The sequence below is a fragment of the Lissotriton vulgaris genome, chromosome 11, assembly GCF_964263255.1.
Source record: "Lissotriton vulgaris chromosome 11, aLisVul1.2, whole genome shotgun sequence".
Classification (NCBI taxonomy): domain Eukaryota; kingdom Metazoa; phylum Chordata; class Amphibia; order Caudata; family Salamandridae; genus Lissotriton; species Lissotriton vulgaris.
The window spans coordinates 670,261,091-670,275,547 of NC_141699.1; the positions used below are offsets into that span (position 1 = coordinate 670,261,091).

A 14,457-nucleotide genomic window follows, 5' to 3' on the forward strand; every position below is an offset into this window, starting at 1 on the left:
GCTGCTTCTTTTTGCCACTTGAGTAGATGTTATGCTTGAGCATCAGCTTCCTCAACGTGAGCAGCAGGCTTCTCAACACGAGTGGTAGTGACCTGCCGCAACCGCCCACGTTGAGAAATCTCGACGGAACTCTGCGCTCTACGCTGGGAGGGCAAAACTCCACAAATGGAGCAGAATTTTACAACCAGGCCTGCTTTTCACCCTAGGCCTATGGGCGCATATGGGTGCCTACGTCTGCATAATGGAGTATAACTGGGACATCATTTTTTTGGGTGGGGGGGAGGATGAGGAGTCAATTAGTGTTATCAATGCTGTGAGTGCAGGAGGCAGGGAGGGAAATGTTGAAGTAGTAGCTTTGGGTGTTCTATGAAGTCTGAAGTACAGAAAAGTATCCAACAGTGTGTGGGCCCCATTATTAGGGGTTAATAGGTTAAAGCGATCTACTGGATACAGGTCGCCAAGAATATGTAGCAGTTAGCGTTGTAAACACCTACCTACCATGGTCTTGTACATAAGGGTTATTTATTTTATTTTATTTTTTATTTTTATTTGTAGGTTTGTATAGCGCTAGGAATAAACTCCAGAGGGAGTATCTCCGCGCTGTTTTGGTGACCCAATCTGTTCCAGACCAAAAATGTATATCTCATACTAATCAGCTCATTCACAGGTCGAATGATGGAAATGCACAGAATCGTATTATGAGGAGCTGGGCTGGCAATATCTATCTTTATCAAGATGAGCAGTTGGAAAGGCATAGGGTGGTACAAGAAATTTGCAAAGTGAGCCTGGCATGCAAGTAATAGCTCTAATTATGGAGGAGAGAGTCCTTCCTCCTCAACGGGATCTTTAAAGTATTCGGACAAGCCTTGGTGAATTGGCCCAAAACATCTAAATAGGAATTAAATTTCAATATTCATTGAATATTAAAATACACTTGGTACAAAAAGTTAGGACTGTACCTTCTTTACTAAGACGGAGCTGCATCAACAATAGTGAACACTAAAGACTTTCAACTAAAGCGAGTTTGATAAAAATTACTGCATTTCCCACAGTGGATCTGGAGAAAGTGTGTGCTGATATGCCAGGCAGCGTGCTTCCTCCCCCTTTTGTGACTGGCTCTTTGTTAAGTACAGAGGCTGATGTGCTCTAGGATGCACCTGCGCTCTGGGAGTGGTACAGAAACATAGCAAAACTGGGAGCAGCATTGCCAGTACCCCCCTGTCAGATAGCTCCTGTATTAAAGAAGCCGGGGGCTGATTGCATCAACCTAAAAAATTATAGGCCTATATCTCAGCTTCCTTTCTTGTCCAAGATTTTGGAACAACATGTTCTGATATCTCTTTCATCGTTCCTGGAGTCACACCATCTACTCCAGGAACGTCAAGCAGGTTTTTGGGCGCATCACAGCACCGAATTGGTGATGCTTTCGGTGCTTGATGAGCTCAGAGGTATGGCTGACAGTAAAAAACCGAGTGCCCTGATATTATTAGACCTGTCAGCGGCATTCAACACTGTCAGCCATACCCTGCTTTGGACAGACTGGCCGCGATTGGGATACAAGACGCAGCCTATAAATGGCTCAAATCCTTTCTTTCTGGAAGATCTCAAAGGATTCAACTGGAGGACTGTATATCAAACTTGGGCATCCTGAAGTGTGGAGTCCCTCAGGGATCTGCTTTGTCCCCACTCCTTTTTAATCTTTATTTGCAGCCCTTAATTGACTCCTTGGTAAACATGGGCTGTAAAACCTTTAACTATGCTGATGATACCCAGTTGTTACTTTGTATTGATGACACAGTATCTGCACAGACCCATGCTCAAAAAATACTTAGTTACACGGTGAGCTGGATGACAGCAAATTCATTGAAGATCAACCCAGAAAAAACTGAGGTTCTGGTGGTTTCAACCAAAGTGTCTCCTTGGGGCGATTTCTTTTGGCCTCAAGATCTAGGCCCGACCCCTAAACCTTGTTCCAACGTAAAAAGTCTAGGCATAAAGATTGACCACGAGTTGTCAATGGCCAGCCAGATCTCCTCAGTGGTTGGGACCTGCACTAATTTAATCAGACAGTTACGTAAGTTAGTCCCTCTGCTCTCCTCCTCCACGCTCCGCACAATTGTCTCTGCCACAATAATCTCGATTAGATTATGGGAATGCCCTGTATTTGGGTCTCCCCAAAACACTGACAAATAGGCTGCAAGTAGTCTTGAACGATGCAGCTAGGGTGATCTTTAGGCTACCTAGAGGCACTTATGCATCGTCGTTGCTATGTAAGCTACATTGGCTCCCCATAAAACAACGGGTGGAGTTTAAAAGTCTGTGCATTGCCCATAAGGCAATCTATGGTCATGCACCTGCTTACATTAAAGAACTCCTTGGAGTTTATAAACCTACACGATCACTAAGGTCTTCAAACACTCAACTGCTGTCTTGTCCCCGCTATAAATTAGCAACGAAGGGTGGCAGCGCTTTTTCAGTGGTGGTTCCACAGGTTTGGAATACGCTTCCAGAGTCTCTTCGTAAGGAACCTAACTTGCTGCAGTTCAGGAAATCCCTAAAAACACTCTTGTTTAGGGAAGCCCTAAGCTCCACTTAGTGCCTTGACTCGACGTATCCGTTCTTCTGTTAGCATAGCTTTTTTCTGTCAAAAGCACCTTGAGACCTGACGGTGATTTGGCGCTATACAAGCTGCAGTTAACAATAACAATAACAATTAGATAGTGGAATAGAGGAGACAGAATGCAATGTCATTCCTTCATACATCTCTCCCCTCCTGTATTTACAGTCCCCTTTCTCCACCTGGCTGCTTTATTGTCAGCAAGAAGCGAAGAATGGGGAAACAGCAGGCGGCCCCTTTAAGACGGAGCTGAGAGGGGATGTGAGGGACGACAACACTCTTCAAGAAGGTGCGTCGGGTTGGTCGATGGAGGATTCAACTGCGCGGGACAGAATCGTGACCGGAAGGATTCTGTGGAAAAGACCAAACAAAAGAAGTGGGCCCAACAACCCTTGAGGAAAGAGAACAGATTGCAACTGCGGAATCACCACGCCACTGCCCTAGAGGGACGTGGCTCTTCCAGGTGCGTGGACGCCTACAGGCATTTGAAAAGGGGCTGAGACACAGAGGGATGGGAGAGGAGGCAGAGGGGTAAAGGGGACGCAGAAAAGTAAAAAAATTAGAGGGAAAGAAGGAAATAAAAATGGAATGCCTAATACAACAACTAATTTGTGGTCAAGAAAAACTGGAATGGGCCATAGAGAGACAGATCACAATGGCCCAAGCTGACAGAGAGATGTTCAGGGCTTCACTCACCCAGCAGGTGGAATGCATACACAAGATTGCTGACGGCCAAATGCATTCGCCCATGAGCCTACAGAGCCACCACGGGGTACATTAGGTGCACCTTCACATATCCCTCCAGAAGCATCAACCTGGTGAGGACCTGGATGCCTTCATTATGAACTTCGAAAGGGCTGCGTAAGTCTGTGACTGGCCGGAGGGGAAGTGGCCGTTCTTTTTGGCCCTGTTGCTGACCGTGGAGGCCCAAGCTGCGTACCAAGAGGCTAACCCCACAGGAAATACTCCGTACAAGGACATCAAGACCGTCATACTGGACCATTTGGGAATGGATCCCGAGGCATATCGGGCAAGATTCAGAAAGGAATGAGCAAACCCTGGGGATACACCTAAGACATTCTTTTTTAAGTTAAAGGCAGCTATGGATAAGTGGCTAAGAACTCAAGAGAACAGCAAAGAACAAATGATGGCTCTCATTTATCTGGAGCAGTTCCTTGAGACCCTACCAACACCTACCCAAAGGTGGTTGCAAAAACAGCCACATCTCTCTGTGGACCACGCTATAGAGATGGCAACGTCTTTTGCTCGGGCCCAACCAAAAACACTAGCTTTTGAACCCGATAGATCCTCTCGATATGCCACAGGATGCATGCAGACTTAGAAGAAAACCGTTAGGCCATCCAAGGAGCTTCTAAAAGACAAGCCTACTAGAGGGGATACAGTTACATTCAGGTGTCCCCAATGCTATGAGTGTGGGGAATGGGGTCATATAGCCAGGACCTGTCCCCAAAAGAAGTCGGCGAAGGAGCCGATGGATGTCAATTGTATACCCAAAACCATCTTCTCCATGGAAGAAATGAGTTTGGGCTTCTATGTAAGTCTCAAACTCAATGGAAAGAATGTAACAGCCGTGTTGGATTCGGGTTCTAGGCAGTCTGTTGTACATAGTACGTTGGTAATTGACTTTCAGATCTGCCTGGAGAAAAAGACCCCCATCCGATGTGTTCTTGGGGACATCAGAATATACCCAATAGTCGAAGTCCCCATCAAACTACCCAATGCCAATTCTCTTCTAGTGAGGGTGGGACTGTTGGACAACTTGCCTGAACAACTCTTTTTGGGCACAGATAACCCAGAGTTCCTCTCCTTACTTAAAAAACACTAAGGGAGACTCCAACACCCCTGATACGCTGCTCACACAATCCCCCTGGCTTTCAGACCGTTTATTTCAATATGCTCAGATCCAAGACTAAACCCTCCAAAATGCCTGGCAACAAGCTAAGAACCCAACGATACCACCTTTGTTTCCCTCATTCATTGTCAAAAATGATCTATTATACCAGATAGGAAAACAAGACAATCCCCCCCCCTCCCCCCCCCACAGCTAGTAGCCCACCAGAGATTCTGCGATCAAATATTATTTTTGCCCATTCACACCTCTTAGCAGGTCATTGTGGGCGGGAAAAATCAGCTCAGACCGTGCTGAGATATTTTTACTGGCCCAAGAAATATGCTAATGTAGACAAATACAGCAGGCAGTGTGAAATATGTCAGAAGAGCCCCAATAGACACCCTCCTGTTTCCTTACAACCTCTAACAATTATTGATAACCCTTTTGAGAGGTTGAGTATGGACTTAGTAGGTACCCTCCCAAAATCAAGAAAAGGATATATCTATATACTGGTTACTGTTGACTCTGCAACCCGATACCCGGAAGCCGGAAGCCAAACAAGAAAAGAATTAGCGAAAAACTGCTCGAATTGTTTTCAAGGGTAGTGTTTCCCCAAGAGATATATTGACAGACCAGGGTGCTCCCTTATCTCTCGTTTAATTAAACAAGTTTGCAAAACCTTGAATATTACCCAAATGAGAACCTCGGCTTATCACCCTCAAATGGATGGAGTGATACAATGCCACCTTAAAGTTAACCTTAAAAAAATGTTAACCACTGAGGGGAGAGAGTGGGATATGTTGTTGCCCATCGCCCTCTTTGGTATTAGAAGTCAGGTTCAGGGAAGCTTAGATTGTCCTCCCTTTGAGCTTCTTTATGGGAGACAACCACAAACCTTACTAGAAATGACAAGAGAAGCGTGGGAGCAAGAGAAACAAGAAGACACACAAAACCTTCTAGAATATACCCAGAACCTAAGAAACTGCATACAAACACTGAAAGTTTTGCTCACGACAACTTAGAAAAGGCTCAAAGAAGTCAACAGTTGTCCTACAACAAAGGAAAGAGGTGGCGACAGTTACAAATCTTTGATTGGGTGCTCTTACTCCTGCCTTTCTCTACATCCCTTAAACAGGCAGAATGGATGGGATCATAGGAAGTTATTGAAAAGATAGGCCTCACTACATACCGACTACACCTCTCCTCAACCAAAACACAGATATATCATATCAACCTACTAAAGAAATGGTTGGGACCCCTTCCTAAAGATACCCACTTCGTTTTGTCTGACTCCAAACCCACTCCTTCAACGGTGACTCCATTGCCTATAAATAAATATCTAACAAAAGAACAAAAGGTGTCCCTTCCGGCCCTCTTAGAGTCCTTCTCCCACATCTTTTCCGATCTTCCTGGAAAAACTTCAATAATCGAGCATGCCATTGTTACCCCATCAAATAAAGTCATAAAACAACGCCCCTACAGGATACCAGCTGCTCGGAGAGCGGCAGTTGCTGCCAAAATAGTAAACATGTTACAACTAGGAGTCATAAAACCCTCCAGTCATAACTGGTCTTCCCCCATTGTCATAGTTACGAAACTAGACGGTTCTATTCATTTTTGTATTGATTTGAGCAATCAGCGCTATCTCCAAATTTGACTCATACCCATTACCAAGAGTCTTTGAGCTCATCGAGAAATTAGGCGAAGCCCGATATATAACCACTCTTGATTTAACGAAAGGCTATTGGCAGGTACCGCTTAAACAGGAGGACCAAGAAAAAAACGCCTTTAGTACTCCTGATGGGTTATACAAATTTACTGTCTTGCCTTTTGGATTACATGGAGCACCAGCAGTGTTCCAAAAGCTTATGAATAAGGTTCTCCCCCACCAAGAGTACTCGTCAACCTACATAGACAATATCATAATATTCAGCCCTAGCTGGAAACAACATCCCGTCCATTTTAGGAAGGTATTCCAAGAGCTTAAAACCGCAGGGCTCCACGTGAACTCCAAAAAGTCCAGAATTCAACAAAGTCAAATATTTGGGTTATTTGTTGGGGGATGGGGTTATTGCTCCTCCACAGGAGAAAGTATGAGCAGTCTTAGACACCCCCCTCCTTACCACCAAGAAGAGCATTAGATCCTTTTTGGGTTTATTAGGCTAGTACCGCCGATTTATACCCAGTTATTCTGAAATAGCAGCCCCATTAACTGACCTATTGAAGAAAGAAAAAATGAACAAAGACTTAACGAATCCCCCCCCATGCAGCCAAAACGGCATTCCGCAAACTTAAACGAGCCTTAACCTCCAGCCCTATCCTTATTTCCCCCGATTTCAAGGAACCCTTTATCCTACAAACAGATACCTCGGATGTAGGTTTGGAGGCCGTCCTTTCCCAACAGACAAAAGAAGGCCTAGAGCGCCCGGTCCTCTTTATCAGCCGTAAATTTCCAAGGGAGAAGAGGTATTTTACACTTGAGAAAGAGTGGTTGGCTATAAAGTGAGCTGTAGAGAAGTTATACTACTATCTAGAGGGGTCTACTTTGGTCCTATACATCGATCAAGCCCCCCTCTGGTGGATGTGTTCTCAGGAGGTTTTTGGCTTTGCAACTCTACTCATTTGAGGTCCGTCATAGAAAAGTGTCCGAAAATGACAATGCTGACTTTCTTTCACGCCTCTCTCATTTCACAGATCAGGAAAAGTATGGGGATGCGGTGTGTCAGATAGCTCCTGTATTAGATAGAGGGATAGAGGAGACGGAATGCGATGTAATTCCTTCATGCATCTCTCCCCTCCTGTATTTACAGTCCCCTTTTTCCACGTGGCCACTTTATTGTCAGCAAGAAGCGGAGAATGAGAAAACAGCAGGCGGCCCCATTAAGACGGAGCAGAGGGCGGACTTCAGGGACGATGACACGCTTCAAGAAGGCGGGGCGGAGGGTGCGTCGGATTGGTAGATGGCGGATTCAACTGTGCACAGGACGGAATCGCAAAAGGAAGTTTTCTGCGGAAAAGACCAAACGAAAGAAGTGGGCCCAACATCCTTTGAGGAAAGAGAACCGAAGCCCAAGGAAAATCGCAGTCTGTCAGAAAGCAGAATGCCCACACCCGGAGGAGAAAGAAAAGCAGAAGAAGAGAGAGAACAGATTGCAACCGCGGAATCACCACGCCGCAGCCCTGGAGGGAAGTGGCTCTTCCAGGTGAGTGGACGCCTACGGAATTTTGAAAAGGGGCTTAGACACAGAGGGACGAGAGGGAAGGAGGAGTGGTAAAAGGGACGCAGAAAAGTAAATAATTGGTGAGAAAGAAAGAAATTTAAAAAAGGAACAGATTTCCTCTATTTATTCTTTGATTGCTCCAACCTCCATTCCTTCTCTACACATTTTACATAACTATCATTTATCCCTCACACTTTCTCCCCTGAGTAAATTGTAAAAAGAAAACACTTACCTGAGCCTTTTCCTTTGTGTTCGAGGAGCAACCGCGAATGGGGCTCAACAGAGGGGACCGAAGAGTAAGGCTCTACAAAAAGAGGAACACAAGAAAGAGATGAACAATTATTGTGATTCCCTGTATTGCCAATAATAAAGCACATTCAAAATCAAATACTGAGCACAATGACCCTTTTCCTTGACCACACTACTTCAACACAGTGGTACACCCCCAAAACTAAACTTGCTACTCTCTACTAAAGAAGGACGTATATGTCCTGAAATACAAGTCTAGAGATCAACAGCACTGGCTGCACCAACAATGGCGAAAAATAAACACTTTCAACTACACTAAGTTGTATTATGCAGTGCGTTTATCACAGTCATCTGGGTGAATTGTGTGTTTGTATGCCTGGCAGTGTGGTCCCTCCACATTTTATGATTCTTTCAAAACCTTTCCAACACACAGTTTATGAATGCAGCCTCCATATCTAGAACAGTTGTAGCTGACTGTTAAAAATTGGATTTCTGGCTAGCGGAGACTTGCGTCAAAGTGGGGCAGAAACCACCACTCTAGTCAGGATAAGGGAGGTACACTCCTAAAATAACCCCTGCTCACCCCCTTGGTAGCTTGGCTCGAGCAGTCAGGCTTATCTTAGAGGCAATGTGTAAAGCATTTGCACATAACCAACAGTAATACAGTGTACGCACTACAAAAGGACACAATACCAGTTTAGAAAAATAGCCAATATTAGTATATACTTTAAGGCAAGACCAATTACAATAAAAATCCACAATACTATACTTAAAAATCTGCAGTTATCAAAATAAGTTTAAAACACAGTTCCTTAAGCTTGATAGCTCTGTCCTGAGCTATCACGGCATTGTGAACAACAAATCCAACAGTTCTGACTAGTCGCAGGGTCGTGGGCCAGCTACGGTACCGGGAAGACCCGCAAACAGTAACTGTGAGAAACGCAGGGCGTTGAGATCCTTGAAGTCACTCGCGTTGCAGGTCAAGCTCTTCTCTGATGGAATCAAGAGCGCTGGCGCTGGCAGGCATCGGGTGCTGCGGTGCGAAGTGCAGCGGTACGGTGCTCCCAGGACGCGGTGCGAGCAGCGGCTCGGTGACAGCATCAGATGGCGTCGTCGGTGAGACCAGGGTTGCGGTGCGAGATAAAGGCAGTGCTCGCCACGGTGCTAGTGGGTCACGGTGCAAGCAGCAGCATCGTTGTTGCTGAAGCGCTGTAGTCGATGGTACCGATGTCGGTAGGCCAAGGTGGCGGTACGTCTGGTGACTTACGAGCGGTGCCCTCGAACCACGGTGCAAGCAACTGTGTCGATTTTGGCATGGAGTTGCATCAGGCAGGCCAGGGCGTCCTCGTGAAGCAAGGCGCTGGGAAGTGCGGTGCCCAAAGGTTGCGGTGCGAGCAGCGGCTCGGAGGCGGCGTCAACAGGCATCGGTGAGACCAGGGTCGTGGTGCAGCATTGCGGCGGTGCTCTCTGTGGTGCGAAAGCTTCGGCGTGAAGTGAGGCAGTGAGGAGTGCGGTGCCCATAGGTCACGGTGCGAGCAGGGGCTCGGTGGCGGCATCAGCAGGCGCAGTCGGTGAGACCAAGGTCACGTTGTGGCATTGCGGCGGCGCTCTCTCCGGTGCCAAAGCTTCGGTGTGAAGTGAGACGGTGCAGAGTGCGGTGCCCACAGGTCAGGGTGTAAGCAGTGGCTCATTGGCGGCGTCAACAGGCGGCGGCGGTGAGACCAAGGTCATTGTGCAGCATTGTGGGGGTGCCCTCTGCGGTGCCAAAGATTCAGTGTGAAGCAAGGCGGTGCAGGTGCAGTGCCCACAGGTCACGGTGCGAGCAATGGCTCATTGGCAGCGGCAACAGGCATTGTCGGTGAGACCAAGGTCATGGTGCGGCATTGCTCTCTGAGGTGCCAAAGCTTCAGGGTGAAGCGAGGCGGTGCAGAGTGCGATGCCCACAGGTTGAGGTGCAAGCAGCGGCTCGGTGGCGGCGCCAACAGGCAACGTCGGTGAGACCAGGTCGCGTTGTGGCGGTGCCCTCTGCAGTGCCTTCAGGACACGGAGTGGGCAGCACCGTCGTAGATGTTGTCAAGTTGCTTTTTCTCTGCAGCACAAAACACACAGTCCCCAGTGCAGCGGGCAGAAGAGCTTGAAGTCTTTTGTTTTTCCTGAGACTTCGTGAACAGGGGCAAGCTCTACCTCAAGCCCATGGAGAGACTCACAAATTGGGTTGCAGAAAGCCCAGTTCAGGCCTTCGACTGCCCAAGACAGAAGCAGCCACTGAAGGTCAGCCCAGAAAAGCAGTCCTTCCGTTTCGCAGCTTCTCCGGCTCTTCTTCTTGGGAGTCTTCTTGATTCAGATGAGTTCTAAAGTTCAGGGGTCTAGGCCCCTGTATTTGTATCCAAAAATCCTTTGATACTCTAGGCAGAGGGTATCTGTGCCCAGCCAGAACCAGTTCTGACTTCTCTGGTGTGACTTCCTGGCAGGAGGTGGAGACGGCATTGTCAGAGGCAGACCAGGCTCTTTGAGGTGCACTGATATCTCCCCCCCCTTCCCCTATTACAGCCCAGGTCTATTCAGACCTTTTAGCCTTACCTAGACTATCTGGAGCCCGCCTGCTGCCAAGCCTTCAGTCATCCGAAACCCAGACAGGCAATCCGTATTCCAGCATAGGCACACAGGATGACTGAGCAAGAAAATACTTACTTTCTAAAAAAATTATATTTTCAAACACAGAATGTAAAAATCATCTTCACTAAAAGATGTGTTTTAACATTCTGAGTGCAGGTATACTAAACTTGAATATCTACCTTGTTCCGTGGGTCAGTTTAGGATTATAAGATGTTATAATCAAGCTGCCCATTCTGACCTATGAGAACAGATAGCCTTGCAATAGTGAAAACCAAAATTGGCTGTTGTTCACTATCAGTACATGCCACACATACCCAGGCATGTCCTACCTTTCACATACACTAAACCCTGCCCACAGGGGTACCTTGGGCCTTCCTTAGGGGTGACTGACATTTAGAAAATGGAAGGTTTAGGACCTGGCAAGTATGTGCACTAGCCAAGTCGACATAGCAGTTATAAACTGCGCGCAGACTCTGCAATGGCAGGTCTGAGTTACCTTTTTAAGGCTACTCACGTGGGTGGCACAATTAGTGCTGCAGGCCCACTAGTAGCATTTGATTCACAGGCCCTGGCACACTCAGTGCACTTTACTAGGGACTAATAAGTAAATCAAATATCCCATCATGGAAACACCAATCCATAACACAATTTACACAGAGAGCATATGCACTCTAGCACTGATTAGCAGTGGTAAGGTGCCCAGGATCCTAAAATCAACACAAACATGTCAGGGAAAAATAGGAGGAAGAAGTAAAAAGTTTGGGGATAACTCTGCAAAAGGGCCATTTCCAACACTGACGTGCACCGTTTCTCTTGGATAACAAAAACCCAGAATACACATTATCAAGCAGTTTTCTTACAAAAAAGAATGACTTTCATCAATAGAGCTACACATATTTATTGCCTTCCTTACAGTGATTACTGGACAAATGTTAGGTCGCTACTATGTCTGGGAAGCCACCACAAATATCTCTAGCTGGACTGGTAGGGATAACCTCTGAAGAGCTCTTGCAGGAAGCGGATGGGCCAGGACCTTTATATAGTCAGATAGATCTCATCTCTATTGAATTATTAATTCAGACATGAGAGAAGAAGACCTAGAAATAAAGCCTTCCTCAGCAGCTTTTAACAAATTTACACCTATATCCTAATTAGCCTCCACATTCAGCAGGTGGAGAAAGCTCTCTCAGATAGCTGAGACATGGAAGGCCTGATCAGGATACTGAAGAGGTTTGATAAAGTTGAATAATTCTAAGCAATAGTAGCCTTACAAAAACATTAAAATGTACCATGACAATAACGTAGAGAATGCTTAACAAGAACAAACCGTTAGAAATGTGCATTTCTTAAATGTGTAAAAACAAATATCCAGCTTATTAGCCGACAGAAAGCTCCTTTTTCAACGTGCTTACACGACTAGGCCTCATATATATATTTTCTTCCTCTCCTAATTCCCTGTAATAAAAATGCCTTTTAGAACTACTGATCTATTCCAGGATGTAACTGTAATATGTGTCATTGTCAGAAAATGTGCAGCTTCGAGAACACGTATTTCTTTCTTTCTTCAAACCATACGAATTCATCGTATCAAAACGAGTCACCTACTATGTATTAATAATTAACACAATGTTCAGTAGAATTAAAGCTTGATGTAGAAAACATTTCTCATGATCTAACCAGGACACTGCAAATAGAAAATGTTCTATTTATTAGACTAGTCCATTGTATAGTGGCACTACTAGGAGGAATGGAACCCGTGGCACTACTCACAGCGACAAAACACCCCGCGATTAAACAGAACGCAATACTCAGGAACACACGACTGGCCCTACTAAAATTAGACAAACTACTAGACATCAGCGTCAGACAAACTCAGCTAGAGTCGCTCTGGCACAACCCCAGAATTAAGTACAGGAATAAAACACTGGATATGCACACTTGGTACAGGCAAGGCATAACAACGGTGAGCCAGCTACAGGAGACAGGAAATCAGACATCATTTGACAAACTCAGACAACAATACAATTTCGACAACATAGAGCTCTATAACTTCCTTAAAATAACAGTGGCAATAGCCAAAGCCAACATAAACACGCTCACCCCATCAATAACACAATACGCTAACAGCCTGAACATCACAGGACACCAGGTAGCGCACATATACAGAGCCATGACCCCCAAAACGTCCAAAATGAATAATAGAACTTTAAGCCAATGGGAAGAAGCAGCAGGGAGAGAGCTAAGCGAGAAGGAAAGGGCAGATTTATGGTCCTCCACATCAAGGAGGAAGGTGACAACAACCCTAGATCAGACAAAATTCTGGCTAGTGCACAGGGCCTTCTGGACCCCAGCACGGCTAGCCAACATGGGCTTCAGAGAGACCGACTCCTGCTGGAACTGCAACAGGCAGAAGGGGGACCTAGCACACCTCCTCTTCCACTGCGCCAAAACAAAGAAGTTCTGGCACTCCATAATCACTCTAATCAATGACGTGACAGGAGCCACACTATCAATGGACTTCCACCACCTAATTCTGGGGTACACTGACCCCTCCATAACATCCGAAAATGGCAGAGACCTGATTGACCTCCTGCTCACAGCAGCGGTCAAAACGGTGTTGAATAACTGGAAGGACACAGCAAAGGCCGCCTTTAAGGCCTGGTTCAACTGGGTCATTTTCCTAAGGGGAGCCGACACCATAAAGTCCAACAGCCAAAGGGACTCAGGGAAAAAGAGCGAGATATGGCTGTCACTAGACAACTACTTGTCCTCTCACAAGCCACCCTAAACACCCAGACCAGACAATACTACAAAACCCACACATGCACCCTACCCAACAACATAATGCGCCTACGTCTCTCTCTACTCAGACATCTTTCTTCTTTTGATCTTCTATCTCCTCACATCACCAGGGGGGGCGGAAAGATAACCATACTGGTTGCAAAGGGACACGGGGGAAACTGGAACGTGCAAGAACGGAGAGAAGAAGATGAAACAAACTGTAGAATGTACTGTCAAGAGCCAAACTAATTTAAGCCAATGTAGACAATGCTTGACAACCCCCCCCCCCCCCCCCCCGGCGCTTTTTTTTCTTTCTTTTTCCCCATGTGTTTCACCCTGTACCATGTAAATATGCTCTTTATTTTCAATAAAAAATTACTGAAATCAAAAAAGAACAACTAATAGAATAGGCTTACTGAGGGTTCTCGTGAGAACATTCACTGAATGTATCAACTGTGTAAAGCTTTAGAAGTCTTAATTTAACCGTATGTCAACTCGCATGCTTTCCATGGGAACAAAGAGGAGCGGTGATGGACCATAGGAAGATTCTTTTCCATTGGTTAAAGATCATTTTATCACCTGCACTTGCAACATATTTTTATGCTTTTATAGAACACATGTTCCTAGTTAGAGAAGGTATGCTATACAAGTCTATTAAATCCAATATTTGATCGATCAATGCATTCTTTCTATGCACTCCTACCCTGCCATCCTCCTTTGCACTTTCATTGTGTATGTCTGAATTACTGTGAGCTACTGCTAACAGTGATTTTTCTTTGTTTCCTTACAATTTGCGAGGAGACGTACTTCCTTATGTTAAATCACCGCTACTTCGGTGAATAAATGTCCTTTTCCTTGGATTTATGGTCGCTACTGCAATTGTTAGGGAACTCTGCAGATTTTTCCTAACTACTCTTAATGAGGAGTTCTGTCTCTTTTGCAACTATTTGATGATGCTCCGAATCTTTGATCTTGACCAAAAGGAATTCTTTATGGGTTTCATCTTAGGTTAGGTCCTTTTGGTTTAAGATAGAGAATACTTCCCTCATATAACACGCTGTCATTTTCTATGCTCCCTCTAACCAATTTTTCTTAATAATTCTGTAGCTGGATGTTTCTGA

At 45.6% G+C, this 14,457-nt stretch overlaps 1 protein-coding gene across 2 annotated transcripts in view; it reads right to left on the reverse strand.

Annotated features, from left to right (window-relative positions):
- LOC147683316 (ubiquitin carboxyl-terminal hydrolase 50-like) overlaps positions 1–14,457 on the reverse strand; it is a 429,720-nt gene that overhangs the window by 306,831 nt on the left and 108,432 nt on the right. For both annotated transcript variants that reach the window (XM_086943767.1, XM_086943768.1), the window contains exon 2: positions 7,923–7,994. In XM_086943767.1, the coding sequence (XP_086799893.1) occupies positions 7,923–7,994 (72 nt within the window). The remainder of the gene's footprint in view (positions 1–7,922; positions 7,995–14,457) is intronic.